At 44.6% G+C, this 17,305-nt stretch overlaps 1 protein-coding gene across 2 annotated transcripts in view; it reads left to right on the forward strand.

The window, feature by feature from the left end:
* The window catches only part of ANKRD2 (ankyrin repeat domain 2), a 101,148-nt gene that overhangs the window by 34,274 nt on the left and 49,569 nt on the right, over positions 1-17,305 (forward strand). For both annotated transcript variants that reach the window (XM_069239622.1, XM_069239623.1), the window contains exons 3-5: positions 7,548-7,709; positions 7,972-8,079; positions 12,545-12,643. In XM_069239622.1, the coding sequence (XP_069095723.1) occupies positions 7,548-7,709; positions 7,972-8,079; positions 12,545-12,643 (369 nt within the window). The remainder of the gene's footprint in view (positions 1-7,547; positions 7,710-7,971; positions 8,080-12,544; positions 12,644-17,305) is intronic.

Raw genomic sequence — 17,305 nt, forward strand, 5'->3', positions numbered from 1 at the left:
CACGCAAGACGCCAAGTTAGGGCACCCACAAAGAGACTGCCTAGTAGCCCCACCACTGCCGGAAAAGGCACCAACTGAATGGGTGCAGAGACGATGCATGACTGCAGGGATGAGGCCATGCCAGCAGGCCAACTGCAGCAATGAATGGACACTGTTGACCCGTCAACGAAGATGTCACATGGAGTTACCAAGCCTGCATGAACCTAGGCAGGACCAGGTTCTGCCATGGTGCAGCCTCCAGGTGCAAGCAATACACCCTCGAGTGAAAGTGATCCAGCAAGCGAAGCAGCAAGAAAATCCCTAAAGAAAGGACACGACCGAGAGAGGTATACAAGGAGTGGTACACCGTCCTATGAACAGGATGCAACCAGTGAGAGGTCCATATGAAGTGAACATGTGACCCATGGCAGGACGCCACAACTAGGAAGGAGTGAGAAAAGAAGAAGAGAGGAGTGCCCCTGACCAGACCTGGTAAGAAGAAGCAGCGAGAGGGGCACAATGCCACATTAACGAAGGAGATCATGTTCACCCTAACCATCGGTGGCTCCTCCGCAATGGCGGAGGAGCATCGCTCCCCAGCAACCAGCAGCAGCTGCAAAACTTTAACAACGAAAGGATACTAAACTGTGTTTATTATCCTTTCATTGGTAAAGGGGCGGGCCAATGGGGATGACGAGGATGAGGGGGAGTGCACAGCATGTATGTTTGGCCGGCCATCTTGGGCCGGCCAAACACATGTGCGTACTGTGCTTTCTCCAGCCCGGCACTGTGTTGCCAGACTGGAGATAGCAGGCACAGGCTCCCAGTCTGCCTGGGAGCGCCCTGGCTGGGTGCTCCAGCCAATCCGAACACTGCTCTGAGCAGCCTCAGGATTGCCCGCAGGGCAGGCTGGAAGCCTAGGCCTGCCTGCAGTGACCAGAAAAGAGGAGCAGTGCAGCGGAGCAGGTAGGTTTTTATTTTTTATTTTATTTTTTAATTTAATGTTTTTTGATCCCACTCTCCCCCATGCGCCGCCCCGCCCCTTTAACTCGCAGCAAGCCGCAACTGATCCTAACTGCACTAGCATTGCCCCATAGGGGGGCAGAGACTTTTCAGGGTGTGTTCTCCCCCACACTGCCTCAAGATGGAGTTGCCATTGGCCTATTACCAGCAAGAAGAGAGTCGCACACCCGAGTGGGAATCTGCCACCAGCGCAACACAAAGAGAAGAACCAGGCAAGACTGGACCTGTGAGAAGTCCTTGCAAAGAGAAAAAATGTGGCCGGTGCCACATCACAACAAGCAAGAAGAGAGCGTGACATGATACCACATCGTGAAGAGAAATAAAGAGAGGCGAGAGAAGCATGTGACATATCTGTCACACTGAAAGACCTGGTGACCACAGATGTGCAAGAGTGTAAGATGGAGGACTTATGCGACTACCCGAGAATGCACCAACCAACACAAGCAAGCCAACGGGGAGCAGTGACATCACTGGAGACAGCCCAGTGGGAGTACTAAAAGTAAGGTGTCGAACCATGTACCTGCCCCACACTTCACAGTGTGACTGTCCAGCCATTGTCAGCGGCTACTGGAAGCATATGGCATACTTGCTAGCAACTGCACATGCTGAAGGAGAAGAACTGCACCAAATACGCAAGGAGCCACATGGCTGCAAAGTCATTCCAGTCACCCTCACTCCAGCAAGTCATCACCACCTGTCGTCCAGGTCGTTTAATGGCAAACACACCATCACTACCACATGCATCACCAGTTCCACCTATGGAGCATCTCACCACCAGAGTGGAGCTTTACACCTGCGAAACATCAACACCAAGCGAGGGACAAGGCATTCCAAGACCAATCACCCATAGACCATGTGTTAGGCCCCACATACACCTGAGCCCTGCTGACAGGAGCACACAGACCATGAGACACCCACCATTTGTGGTTGCACAAGCAACTTGCCTGTGGCCCTGTTGGTGGCTCTGCAGCAACCCCTTTGCGCTGCCTACGAGAGGCCCCACACAGCCCACGCAGTCCAATGGCAACCCAGCAGAAAACAGCCTCTAAGAAATTTCTGTGAGAGGGAATCCTGGCACTAGAGATGAGTTTGAAGCTGCTCCACTGACAGGTACTTGGAGGCACCGAGGCCACAGAGGAAGATGTCCAAACATCTCACCGCCAACCCAGTTCTTGCGGGTTTGCCTTTCACAGAGCAAGGCCACCTCCAAAGAAACATCTGCAGCAGACTTCACCAGTGCTCCTAATGCACCAAGTTTGAACTGTTTTGACAACAACTGCATTACTGCAAGAGCATGCAGGACTGATCAACAGAGCATGAGTGGACATTGACTCAACTAACCAGCTGTCAAAGAATCAGGACTCCATCTACATAGTGTTCTTGCCCAGGAGTAGCTGGTTAAATCATAGATGTGTGCAGAGATGACCGGGTGAACCCAGCTGCACCTGTCCACTGCCATCTTGCAGACTGTTGGTGCACAGTGTTTTTGTTTTTCTTACAGGTTGGACTTGTTTTTATTTTTGATAAAGTTTGGAAGGAATGTAGTGTCCAACTGGACACATTCTAGTGTTTGTTACACCTCTACTCCCTGAGGGCTGGACCTTACACCTAAGCCACACCCATCCAAGACATGCATTACCAGTCAACCGATCCTGCCAATAAAAGAGCCTGAGTGCAAATGCTCGTGGCCAGTTACCAGTCCACTAACCATGGGCCAGTGTGCATTATTTATGTAGCATGCAGGCCCAGGGCCCACAACAGTGTTCAAGGGGAGAAGCTGGAAAAAGCAGGAGAAAATCAAAACATTGATTTGGCTGAGCATAGATAGAGCAGAGTCAATTTTGACACAAAGATTTTTCACACAGGTTGGGGGGATCGTTTTTTGGCTCAGTAAGAAAGGCCCAAACGACCGTTCTCCAAAAAGAGAGGGCCTAACATGCCATATGGCCTCAGTTTTCTCACCATTCAACTTAAGCTGATTATAACACACCCAATCTTCAATTTAGGTCAGACAATCAAGCATTTTAGAGGCACAACTGATTTTTAATATGATTTGCATGTCATCTTCATGCATTAAAAGACTAAAGCTGAACAATTATATAAGGTGGGCAAGGGAGATCCTATAGAGATTAAAGAGAAGTAAAGAAAGAATGTGACCCTGAGGGACCCTAAAGCTATGAGATCAAACTGAAGAATTGTAGGAAGGATTAGCAGCCTGTTGTGATCTGGTAAAGAAAAAGTAACCAAACCATGTCATGGCAGTAACCTTGATGCCAGGATCATTACGCCTAGACAGCAGAACCATGTGGTCTATAGCGTCAAACAAAATGAATGCAACTGGGACATCAGCGCATCAGTGAAGTTCAGCCGCGCAGCCACAACAGCCATCTAGGTGTTGCAGCCTGGACGAAGATCTACAGGCACAGAGACATTTATTATATTCTGCATGGTCTGCTGATCCTGTAAAAAATTCCCTTTTTAATAACTTAGCCAGATAAGGAAGTTGGGAAATGGACTGATAATTAACCAAATTCTCAAGATTCAATGACGGCTTCCCCAATAAGATGGGTACAGGATCAAGTCTGAACCCACTTGGGACTCGCCCTGAAAATAACAAACTTTCAAAGTAGAGCTGAGCAGTGCCTGTTCCAGAGAATGGAGGCTGATGCAGCTTAGCTGAAAGAATGTCTGCTTAGGATCCAGAAGGTCTGGTATTTTGAACTAAAAGGTAGACTTCCTCATAGCTAAGACAATAAAGTGGTGGAGGGCCAATAATGGCTGGTACACACGTTCTGCTTTAGCATGCAAATGCTTGACTTTCCGTTTCTTCCTGTATAATTAAAACCACCATGGCTTCAGTGGATCGAATGTTCGAAAAGCGATAGAACCCTTGTGTCTGGGACTATACTGATTGTTAAAGGAACTCTATTATAGGTCCTCGCCAATTTTGGTACAGGGTCTTTAATAGCGGGTGTAGCTCACAGCAGTGGACAATAATGCTATATTATTATGATATATCGCTTTGGTGATACTTGCCTTAACAAAACCCTGTGAAGCACAATGGGATGATTATAACATGGGACACAACCACAGTTACTAATGATGATTGTTCAATCAAAAGATGAGTGGAGTTACTGCCACCCTACCTAGTCCTACCTTCAGGTTATTCGGGACTTGACACCACCAGAGCTTGTCTCCTAATTGGGAGGGAAGAACCGACTTTACCATGTCAAAAACCATAAATTAGTTTGGGTCTCCATCTCTATGCTCTTCACCACCCTAGCTATAGTATTCGAAGGAACATTCTCCTGCGGGGGTTACATGGAGTAGAGCACACACGACATAGGCAAAGTGACAGCTCACTGCCACAGGAGACACTACTCCATCTATTCTAAGAACACCAAAGTACAACAGTTTATACAAAGATGATAAAGCAATTAGCATAGTCCGATCAGAGTGCGAACATATATGATGTAACGGTTTATTCCAGCCAGTGTGGTAACTTTCCATAGATAGTTTCCATGACCCATCTCGTGCCATTATTACAGTTATCTTCGGGTGGGGAGTAAGGGTGTGCTCTCCGCAGGACAATGGATTCTTGTACTTAGCAGGGTACCCAACAGCTAATCCAGCATCTTCTATGAAGATCAGCCACTGCCCACTCCTTATCAGTCATCTCCAAAAGATGGTTGTTGTACCAAGCACTCCTGTGTGTGGCCATTTCAGCAGTGGTAATTGTCTATCTAGGAGAAGTGCCTGTGCACACACCCCGAAGAGTGTTCAGAAAAGGAATTAATCAAACAATGATGTAATACAAAACCCTACACGCTTGAAGGGAGTGGAGCACTCAAAGAACACATGGGAAGGATATAGTGGAATACACACCAGAGAAAAGAGTCACAGAGAGAACTGGTTGGAAGAGCATGAATTCCTCATAGAGGATGCATGGATGCGTATACTGGTAACATGTGCCGCTGAAACATTTGTGGGAGAGCAAGAAGAGCACAGGTATCAGAGCAATGAACCAGTGGAAGGACCAAGGGTCCCTTGCAGGAAGCACTCACCAGGGAAAGGACACTCAGTAGAAATGTGGCAAGGGCGGAGAGACGTTGGGGGGAAGGAGGCGTGTTTGAAGCAACTGGCAGTTTCGTCACTGTTGCTCCTTGGTTTTAAACGTTGTTACTAAAGGTGCGTTGACATTGTTGGACTCAGCTCGGGTAGGATGCGTAGTGGGTATACTGGCCAGAAAGGAGAGCAAGTCTGTGACTGCAAAAGAGTTCTTTAAAAGTGTTCTTGTCTTGAGAACTTGCTTGCAGTTGTATTTAGTTAATACAAATGGCTATGTGGTACGAAACCAGATGTTTCTTAAACTTTGCTAGTTCCTTCTCGAGGTATGGCTGTTCCACACTTAACCTTACGTTAACGACCTTTTCAGTTATAGTCCATCATTACAAGTGGCCTGTCATTCCTTCCAGTAATTTCAGCCCTTCAAGTTACTGATACCTGAGAGTCTCGTTTCAAAGGGACCCTACAGGTGCTCTTTGAAATGGGGAGTTACTAAGGGAATTTGTAATTTCAAGTCGTATTCACCTGGTAATTCCTTATATTAGGCTGGACTTTTCAGCAATCCAAATTCCCAGGTAAAAATCCCAATGGATTTAATAATTCCGATGGGTCTGTAGCTACTGTTGCCAGCCCCATGGGAATTAAAAGGCCACTCATAATGTGGACCAAAATGTTTCAATCCTACAGTACCCCGGATGCCTTATCGGATTTTCTTTTTAGAATCAGTGCATTGGCACTGATCAGAAACAGTAGAATCTGTCAGTTTCTCTGTAAATAATTTGCCAGGGTGATATAGCTGGCTAACAACGGGTGGACCTGGATTCGTCTGTATCACAGTTTTTTAAATCTCTTTTCAGACAGAAGGATGCTCAAGGCTCAATGTGTTAGCTATGTGGAGCAGGTTAATGTTTAACATCATTGCTAGATGGCGAGACCGTCTGAGAGGAAGGGGGGATTATGGAGGATAGGCAGGCTATTTGTATAGACTAAATCAATATGTTCCTCTCTTATCAGTGGAAATATTAATTGACATGTTGTAAGCTATGAGTTATTGACTTGATAGTTTAACATGTGCGTCCATATGCAAGTCATCTAAAACTGGTGACCGAGCATAGGTTTAGTAAGATACAAGAGCAGTGAGTCTGCAAACCAGCACTGCAGCCAGAGGGTTTATACTCCAGGCTGACTTTTGTGCCTTGTTCACTAGAGAGCACAAATGAAAAACCAACAATGTTTGCTTTAATGTTGGCATTGTAAGTGCTTAGGTGGAGGCCTGTAAACATTAGAGATATTAAGTCCCTTTTTCAAACCTTGGTCGCATACCCTGGCCTACAGGAACAAATACATTTTGCCATTGTCATTTTTAATCCATGTTTTTTCAAGAATGAAGCAATCCATGTGACGATTGTGATTAAGGCCACGGTAATACTTCCATAGTGAAGCGTTGATCCAGCTTTAAACATCCCATATTTTACAGTTGTCCAGTACAGGTTGCTTTTCACTTGTGCTGCTCAGCTAGAATCCCAACGGTAGAGTGATTATCATGACATCCAGCATTAAGTTCGACATAAGACATAGCTGGACACTTTTACGAATAAGGTAAGGATACCCGAAGGCTCAAAGAAAGTACTGTTTGGACCACCAGTGTTACTAAGGTGTTATGTATGTGGCAGCTAAAGACACAAGGTGAATTAATTAAAAGATCTCCTTGAAATATAGGTTGAAACCTTATCTCTTGGGTCTGGGAGGTCACTAGCGTAAATAGTAATCAGTGGCCAAAAACACCCAGGCACCTTTCATTGGGCCTGTCTGCCTCTAAGAACATGGTGCTGACATCATCTCTGTAAGCCAGCAGAATGAGACTCACCAGTATGCAACCTCAGCATGTAACTTAAAAGCAACTAAGAAATATTCAATCAAGGCCAATTTTTTAAATAGCAATTTTGTTAGAATAAACAGTCTAAATAGTGAAGCATTTAGCACACAACTTCAGAGAAGTGATGTCAATAGAGCAGAATGAGGACTGACAAAAAGGTTGTGAAGCTGTAGGTAATGGCAGCATGGTGTTAAGCTTCTGTAGTCATGGTTACGGACTGATAGCAGTGCTGGGATATGAAATTCCCTAGTGTTGTCTCAACTCATTCAGTAATTTTTGACCTGCGAATAGCAGAAGACAGTTATGACTACTGAAAGGTGTTGGTAAAAGGATATTAGACATATTACTACTTTTTATGTGCCTTGATTACATAATTTACTATTCTAGACAGTTAAAGCAGAGACCTCACCGATGTGATATGTGTATGAAATGAGTGATAAGTATGTGGTATTGGCTTCCCCTGTCATTATAAACTAAATTAGCAGTGATTTTAAGGCACTGATGTATGTACACTGTTTTTGCATTAGTGTCTGTGTGATCTTGATTCTCCCCTATACTGCTGCGTCAGATACGTCTACTCACCGACTGTCTGTGACCACTGTAGGCAGAAGAGAGAGTCAGGAAGACCTCCTTGGACTTGCGAAGGGAGATTGTTGATGTTGGTGGCATTGAAAACCTGATGGAGTTACGGAAGCAAAGGAAAGAGAAAAAGAAGAGGAGATCGAGGGTGTCCGTCGTGGAGCCCCCACCAGAGAATGAGGAAATTGTAAGTACATATGTCTTCTTCAACAGTAGTTTAACATTGGTTTGATTTGTATCCCCCTTTATCAACATGCTCAGTACCTACAAGGAAGGAAAAAGGGTCCTTTTCCCGAATCACTATTGTTCTGACACAGACTAATGTTAGGCCAATGAGGATGCGACAACGAGTTTGTTTTGTGTCACAACTAACTCAGTAGTTCTCTTTCTAGGTACTGCAATACACATAAAAGATCACAATTCACTCTCCGGTTGTGTCTTCTTCTCAGATGGGTCCGGTGCAGTCAGAAGAATTCCTCAAAGCTGCTGTAGAGGGGAAGATAAAGATTATTGAAAAGTTCCTCGAGGACGACGGCTCAGCAGACACCCACGATGAGGTACAACATTAAAACAATTATATCGGACAACTTTCGTAAATAACATTTATTCACTGTTAGATTGGGAAAGAGCCAACCATCTCATTTGTGGGGTACTTCTCATTACAATCACTTGTGCGTCTTCCAAGAATTTAGTAACCATGATGGTAGTTGATATCTGTTAAGATGAATATTACTTGCAGTAGATAAAGGTTCCAACAGAGCAGCCATCCTTTCAAAAGGTCAAAATATTTTGCTAATTAAAATACTACCAGCGCAGCTTGGGCTATTTTTATATGTTTTTGTTGCAATGATGATATTTTAATTAGTAGATTCGCAAAATATATTAATGTGGTTTCAAAATGCACAGACCAACTATATGCCGTGGAACGAACTGAGTTCCATAATGTGTGATTTTAATGTACGCCAACTTAGGATGTAATGGTTAAATGGTTTGAACTAATTATCAATAAACATGTTTATAATGAGTAAACCTAGTACTAGCTATGACAGAGTGTTGCAATAGGAACATGAGAAAGAATACGAAGATCATGAAATAGGATGGAGAGTTGGGTAACAGTGAAGAAAGTGAGAATGAAAAAGAGAGATAAAAAAGAAATTTACCAAGAAAGAAAGCAATCTCTACCATTACCAGGATAAGGAATCTAATTGGAAATACCTTGGCATTGCTACAGATAGCCTCATTAAGGGGAACTGGTCCTTCCCTTATTGCTGTACTGCCTGTAACACTCCCTCCAAAAAAACACTGTTGTGTAGGAGCAATGAGTATTCATTGCAGAAGTAGGTGGAAATGACCGGGTCTGGTGCTTCATTGGAGTAATACTCCCACAGCAGGGATCCGTGTTTGGTCCCATGGTCAGAGGTTGAGACATTGACATCCCACCTTAGAGTTTAATCCTTCTGTGGTCGATAAAGTGAGTACCATTGAATGCATGACCATTAACATCTGTTATTTGTCGCCCTCGGGTGAACGTGAGCTCTACAAATATTCCTGTTATTTTGAATGCAAAAGAGAGTCAGCAAGTTACAAACATATGTATAGCGAGAGAAAACATGTGAGAAAGGTAGAGAATGATGAAATTGTAGACTTTGCATTCTTTTTTCATTCTCAGTAAGCTCTAGCTTCTCTACCAAGACAGATCTCAGAGCTTCTTTTCTGTACCACGAAGTGCACACATAGTGGTCCTGAAACTCCCCTAACTTAATGATGCACATGGTCTCTTCACAGTTGGGAATAGACCAAACACCCTGGCCTAGTTCCCAAAAATGAAGGCAAACATTTTCAGGGGCAAACTGTCCCTAGCAAATTAGCGTCTCCCTTGTTATGTCACAGCCTACCAGACAACGCAGCTGTTTGGTTTGCTAAAGCTATTATGTGGACATTCAGAAAGCTGACCTAGGAATGCATTCTGTCCGTTGTTTGCCATTGGCTTTGTGGTTTGTAACTCATATTTTCTTGCTTTCCATTTGTTGGCTTAATTTGTTTCAGGCTGTCCAACTTGAGTTTGTACCTTCCCTTATCCAAACCTTCTTTACAGTATCCTACTGAGTGGTCCCTCTCTGTACACAGGCCTGTAAATCTTGTTCTTATCTCGTCGCAGTTGCTGGTCATTCAAAGACTGAGGTCAAATGTCAGGCGCTGTCTTCCGACAGCGCTTATTTACTTTTCTTCATCTTGTTGGGTACGAAGTAGGGAAATAGTTTTTTCTAGCACACAACAACATTTAAATGAACTGTGTAAGTATTTCAGAATATATCAGAATTAGGAACACAAATGAAGCACATTAGTTTGTTTTTTCTGAAGTGTGTTGGAAACAAACACTTTAATATTATCAACACAAATCATTACACTAGGTGATGAAATATCCACACATTTTCTTCTGTGCACTGTATAGTTTTATTATTAAAACTGTACGTCTGTCAAATGTAATAGTTATTTCAAATGAAAAAGTGCTGTCTGTAATGGCAGTATGCTTCCACACCATGAATGCTTCACACTACGACACTCCACTCTACTCTGCACGACTCCACACCACTGCACTCTACTATGCACCACTCCACTTTACACCACTCCACACAACTACTTTCTGCACCACTCCACTCTACTCCACTTCACCCTACAATTCTCTACACTACCCTGTATCACTCTACTCTGTGCCAATACTCTCTTTGCCACTCTGCTGAACACCATTGCACTCTTCGCCACTGCACTCTACTCCACTTTAGTCTAGGCCACACCAATCTACTCTGCACAATTCCAGTCTACGCCACTGTACTCTATGCCACTCTGCAACACTGCACTCTACTCCACTGCACTCTATGTCAATACGCTGTACGCCAATACACTCTACACTACTGCACTTTACTCTATAAAACTCAACTCTAAGCCCCTGCACTCTACACCAGTTCACTGTACACCACTTTAATCTACTCTGCACTACTGCACTCTTCGCCACTTTACTCTACCCATTACACTCTATGCCACTCTACTCAACTTCACTCCTCACTGCACCACTCTACTCTATGTCACTTCACTCTACTCTGAAAGGATCCACTCTGTGCTACTCCACTCTATGCTTCTGCACTCTACACCACTCTACTCTGCACCACTTCACTCTATGCCAACGCACTTTACAGACTGCATTCTATGTCACTACACTCTGCGCCACTGCACTCTACTCTGCATCACTGTACTCTGTGCCAGTGCACTCTACTCTGTAACACTGCACTCTCTGCCACTGAACTTTACGCCACTGAACTGTACGCCACTCTACTCTGCACTACTCCACACTACTCCTCTTTTCTCTACTGCACTCTATGCCACTGCACTCTACAGCACTCTATGCTACTCTACTCAGCAGCATTTTATGGCACTATACTCTAGTCTGCAACACTCTACGCTACTCCACTCAATGACACTATATTATACTCTGCACCACTCTGCGAAGCCCCACTCTACACCACTGCACTCTATGGCACTATGCTCTACTCTGCACCACTCTACGCCACTGCACTCTACAGCACTGTATTTTACTTTGTACCACTCTACGCCACCATACTCTACTCTTCACCACTCTACGCCACTGCACTCTACAACACCATACTAAACTCCACTGTATGCCACTCGAGACTACTCTGCTCTGCTCCACTCTATGCCACTCGACTCTTCTCTGCACCACTATGTGCCACTCCATTCGACTCTACTTTGCACCACTCTGTGCCACTCCATTCGACTCTACTCTGCGCCACTCCACTCTACTCCACTCTGCACCTCTCTGCGCCACTCCACTCAACTCTACTTTGTGCCTTTCTGAGGCACTCCACTTAGCTGGACTCTGCGCCTCAGCACTGCTCCACACCGCTACTCTCCACCCCACTGCCCTCCACACGGCTCCCATCTGCCCCACCCCACACCACTCTAATCTGTGCCATTGCATTCTACGCCGCTGAATACAATGCCACTGCACTCTAAACCACTATACTCTGCAACACTCTTGGCCAATGCACTCTACACCAGCCCACTCCACTCTATGCCACTCTAGTGTATGCTACTCTACGCGACTCCACTGTATACCACTCCAATACATGAAACTGTTCACTATTCCACTCTACGACACTCCACATCACTCTCTCTATGCCTTTAACTGTTAGCTATGCTGAACAGCAGCCATGCTGGTGTACAACGTGCTAAAATACATCAGCAAAGCCAAAGGTTTTTTAACAAAACAAAGGTTGTATGACAAGGGGCCTGTTTGCATCATCTATGCTTGTTTCTGCGCTTATGTCACAAAAGGCCTGTACATGCTACTGCCAGGAATTAAATTACCAATGCTTACTGCACTACATATGCCTACGTTACTACAGCGTTAGTGGTGTTAGGGCCAGATCTGCCAACTTTGGACCTGTGGAACCATGTTCAAGTGTTGCCTTTCACTCAGTATCCTGTGGTTCTCGACAAATCACGTAATCTCCACGTGCCTAAACATTACTGTGACCTAAAGTTTTGACTTGTATTAAAGTGCACAGTAGCAGCCAGTTATTACATGCATGTTTGGAGGGAGGAGTCTTGGCACTGAGCTGTGTTTCCATGTAAAGCAAGAAGATCCAGAATTCCACTGGTAGCATATAATGAAAATCTGTTTTATACCGCACTTCTGTTGTGTTTAAGCACTCTGGATAACATATGTAATCAGTCAGCTTAATTGAACTTAATAGACAGACGTCGGGAAGCTAGATAGATAACATGGCCCTCCTGGAATTCAAATGCATGACCTGCAGATCATAGCAGGTGTTTCCTCGTGGCACTGGGGAGGGAGTAAAATGTGATAACTGCTCCTAAATTCCTCCGATTGTTTTGTGCATTTAGTACATTAAGTAGCAGGTGGCAATGAGCTACCTTTGAAAGTTGAGTTAAAGTTTAAGTTGAATTAATACTTCTTATAATTGTCTTTCTTTCTCCTGCCAGTTTCGGAGAACGGCTCTCCACAGAGCATCTCTGGAGGGCCACGTCAATATTCTGCAGAAACTGCTGGACAGCAAAGCAACAGTAAACTTTAGAGACCGAGTAAGTGGTAAATATTTTACCCCAATTGTTCAGTTCTTTACCTTTTGCTCCCATTAAACACATTGCAGAAGTTTCGTAATCATCATACAATGCCCCATCTGCCAAGAACACAAACCCACAAATATCCATGATCAGAAAATTCCTGCTGGTTCCTCAAACCTTCCATCCAGTGAATCGAAGATATGTATTGGTACTACAAAAGCAAGCAACCAGATTGAACCTTAATCTAAAAAGACAGGGCAACAATCATGCCTTTTGTACAGAATGGTGTGCACCTGCTTGGCCTACCGGTCAGCAGAGAGCCTCCCACCACCCCGTGTTCGACTGCCCACCACACTCACAAGATCCCTACCTCCCTGGCAGGGATCTCTGCGCCTTGAGTGTATTCCCTGGTGATGTGGATGCACTTAGGGCTCAGATAAATGCAGAGTGGGAGGCCATGTTAATTTTAGGCCCCTTGACATACATATGGTTTTTCAGACACACATAACCAAGGTGATCATTTTCCACGTGCATGAGGGTGGGTGTAATTGTTTTTCCCATGTGGTTTACCATGCCTCTCATAGCTGGCCCGGGCAGGGAAAATGCAGTGACTGTTGCCCTTCCTAATCGGTGAGGTGACCATCATTGTAACCTGGTGACCCTGTGGCAGGTTAAGGGTTTCCGAAAGAAGAGCCAGCTAATATTCCAATGCCAGAAACCATGTGGTTCTCCTAATTAAATTACATAGTGGATGAGTGAGTTTGGTGGGGGTAGGAGCCACTGACAGAATATAGAAGTGCTGCGCAAAGTTTCAATGCAGCCTTATGGAATACTATCTGCTCTTCACGGGATTCTGGCTAAGCCAAGGATTACAATCGTTCATTCAGTGCACTGTGCACCGAATGAAGGAATGGAGGAAAGCCAAGGGCATGGAAGGCACTGGCGCCCCTGGTACCTAACTATCTTCCAGTGTGAACTCTCTGATCGTCAAACCCCAATGCGTTTCTGCAGTAAAATTTTAAAAAGCAGATACAGGGCAGATGTATCAGACTACAAGGTCCAAGATTGTGAGCCCAATTGTTGATTCAGGAAACTCCTGAATGAATTTTTGCAATACTGCACTGATTAATTTAGGTCTACGTAGAAAAATTCACTTACTAATGGTGGAGTAGGGGCCATACCGCTCCACTGACACAGAAACCTAAGAGAAACCTCTAACAATGAGTTGGACACTTTTCACAGCTGCCAAAAATTCAATAAGATCTGGGAAACTTTACAAAAGAAAAGGTTAGCATGTCTGAAACCTTGTGCCACGTCCAGTGAGCAAACAAAAAGAACAGCGGTTTGTTAGACTAAAATTTAGCATGCAGCAAACTATACAAGACAATTTGAGGTACAATCTGATACTTGTACCCCGGAGTAACCACCAACAGGTACGGCTTCCACCTCCTTTCCCTCTGCCACTAACAGTTCACCATACCTTCTCGACCACTACATTCACACCAGGACGAAGAGTCACACGTCACTGTAACTCCAGGATCTGTTTAACATGTGGAGAAGGTAGCATCTGTAACAACGCACACTGCCATGGCTAGGATATGACAATACTGCCAAACTCCATTAATAAACAGATAAATGAAGATCAGTCACAGGCACGGTCAGGGGAATGCAGACGAGAAGGTGCTGGACTCAGCCTTTCATGTCTTAATATCTGCTATCAGTAATCTATGGGTAAACTGCTCTACGGGTTCCTGATGTGAGGTTGAAACTAATGGGACACCCGTGAGAAGCAATAGAGGAATGGAACTGGTGAATGCAAAGACTTTCCAATGGCGTAAATGAGGTACAATAGCTACAATAGAATAGATAGGACAGATGCACAAAAAGTTTATTCTGATGCAAAGATGGCACTCTGTTCAAAAGTAACCCTGCAGTTCCAAATAGCTGTTAATTGCTCTTTCAGCTTTGAGAGTTTTGAGGGAAATGAGGTTGTTACGGCCTCTGCTCCTCACGACTTACAAGGAAATGTGTCACTGCTTTGTTACAGCTCCTGCGGTTGTAAAGCATAGACTAGGTAGTCAGTAACCATTCACAGAGTGGAGGCTGCTCAGGACACACAGTTTCATTTGTTTAAGTGGCAGGTACCTGCACAGTGTAACATTTTGTGGCACTGCTGTCCCTTGTCCATTTAAGGGAGTGGGGTCCCATGTCTGCCTCAGGGCAAAATCAAATGCAGAAATGGAGGTCAACCGCACCCATGCAGACATCAGTCCCATCATTCATTGCAGCGCGTAAAGAGGTTTGTTGGTGCTTCCTCAATGTTAATGAGATGGGTCATTAATCCTACATTGCATAGCCACTTTATCATGGTCCTGATTTGCGCATCAGGTGCAGGACAAGGGACTTGCCTTCTTGCAGGGCAATTTAGATCAGTAATGTGAGATGGGCCTTGATATTTATGTCCCCAGAATCCTTAATTGCAACAAAACTAGAGGAATAGAACATGCTGAATGGTACAGAATCTGGCATGGGAGATTTAAAGACAAACAAAGGTAAGTCCCTAGTTGCACAATCTGACGAAGTACCAAAACACAGAAGAAAGGCGCAATCGAATGGCAAACATACTGTGGTGTTCCTTCAACTCAGTGAGGCCCAAGCACTGAGTGGCTTACAAAAAAAAGAAACTACGTGCAGGTAAATTGTTAAGTTGTCCTAAGAGCTGATGGCGGCTAAGCATTAAGGACATGATTCCCAAAGGAACTAGTGAATCTACATATTGTGGAATTGGACAGATTTATCCACTGTCTAGAATTCACAAAATCCTAAGGAATATGTTGCAATTTTCTGATACACTCAGTCGCGGCTCACTGCGCTCTAAAGGGGCGGGTGGCGCACGAGGAGGGGGGGGGGAACAAAACATTTAATAAATAAATAAAAAAAGTACCTTCTCTGCCGCCATGCTGCACCGCTCCTCTTTCCCTTGTGAATGCAGGCACAGGCTCCCAGTCTACCCTGCGGCCAATCCTGACGCTGCTCAGAGCAGTGTTAGGATTGGCCAGAAGCACCCAGTCAGGGTGCTCCCAGGCAGTCTTGGAGCCTGCACCTACTCTCTCCAGCCCGGTAACACAGTGCTGGGCTGGAGAGAGCACAGTGAACATGCGTGTTTGGCCACCCTGAGACAGCCGGCGAAACACATATGCGTACTGAGGGGAGTGCATAGTGCACTTCCCTCGTCCCCGTCATCCTCAATGCCCCGTCCCTTTAACAACCAAAGGATAATTAACTTAGTTTATTATCCTTTCATTGTTAAAGGATTTGCAGCGGTTGCTGCTGGTGGGGCAGCAACGCTCCTCCGCCATAGCAGAGGAGCTGCAGCTGGATACACTTCTATTGGCACTGGTTTAAATCCTGCAAATTGTTGGAAGGATGAACATGCTTACATTGCAAGTGATGTTGTACATTCCGTTACCCAGTTAGCTCCAGTACATGGGCTATAAGAAACTTTTCCAACTTCCCTCCCACACAAAGAACACTCTGATTAGGCTTGAATTCGGCCTTGTCAATCACAAACTTGAATGTATGGCCGCCTTGCCAAAATATTCTTACTGGACTACAGCTGCACTGGACAATATTATGAAGGCAGTCATAAAAACTATCTTCTCAAAAGATAGTAATCCCTGGTCCATTAATCTCACCACTGACAGGGAAAGTCTGCAACGTGCTGTGGAGAACAGGGATATGAACGCCTTTAATTACATAGCCATTACATTGGCAATAAAAAAGCAATTGTACCTACGCTTACACGCACAGGACATGGAATTCCCCTGGGTAAGGGTCGTTCATGATTCCCTAATAACACCTCAAATAAACCAGATAGGCAAGCCTCATCTTCATCAGACTGTGTGAAAACGCTCCCTAAATCGGATAATATGGGCAAGACTGGTGCCACTCCCAATTAGAGAACTGAACTCGGCTTGGAAAACAATTGAAAAAAATCATACATTGCAGACTGTGTGATTATAGAAGGGACTCACTAGCTCACATGTTATTTTGTTGCCCGGCCCTACACCACGCCTGTCGCACCTTACTAAGGCCAATATTTTTACACCAGGGCATTTGATCAGCTAAAGAGGCTTTATGTCTCCTATCCATCCTGGAAACTGTGGCGGATATGGCCAAGTTTGGGAAATGTATGCAACAGACTCGGTCGCTGCTGAATTACAAGTTGTTGAGAAAAACAGATCAACCACCGGCCACTGCACAGCCCCTTTATAAGGAGCAGCCTATTGCCCAACAAACCTAAACTTAACCCATAACATCGGTCACTCCAGGAGAACTAATTGAACTTATTGGCTAACTTTAGTCCGGAATCGTTCATGCACTGCCGTTCAGTCTGTTGTTCTAAAAAAAGATAAAACCCATAAAATATATTGTTTTTTATCTGTCATTGGCCCATAATACCAGAACTCATAAGCCGATGGTACAAACTGAACTAATTTGCAGATCTGCACTGGAAATGTCTATGCTCTGAACCATACCGTTTTTTTAAGGGAAAATTTACTGCCCATTACTCATTATATTTATTCGTTGGCACTTTATCACATGTTTTTATCTCGAACTGCACAAATGTGTAATGATTTTAGGTACTCACACAATAAAATGTTCATTCATTCATTCATT

The sequence above is a fragment of the Pleurodeles waltl genome, chromosome 6 (assembly GCF_031143425.1).
Source record: "Pleurodeles waltl isolate 20211129_DDA chromosome 6, aPleWal1.hap1.20221129, whole genome shotgun sequence".
Taxonomy (NCBI): Eukaryota; Metazoa; Chordata; class Amphibia; order Caudata; family Salamandridae; genus Pleurodeles; species Pleurodeles waltl.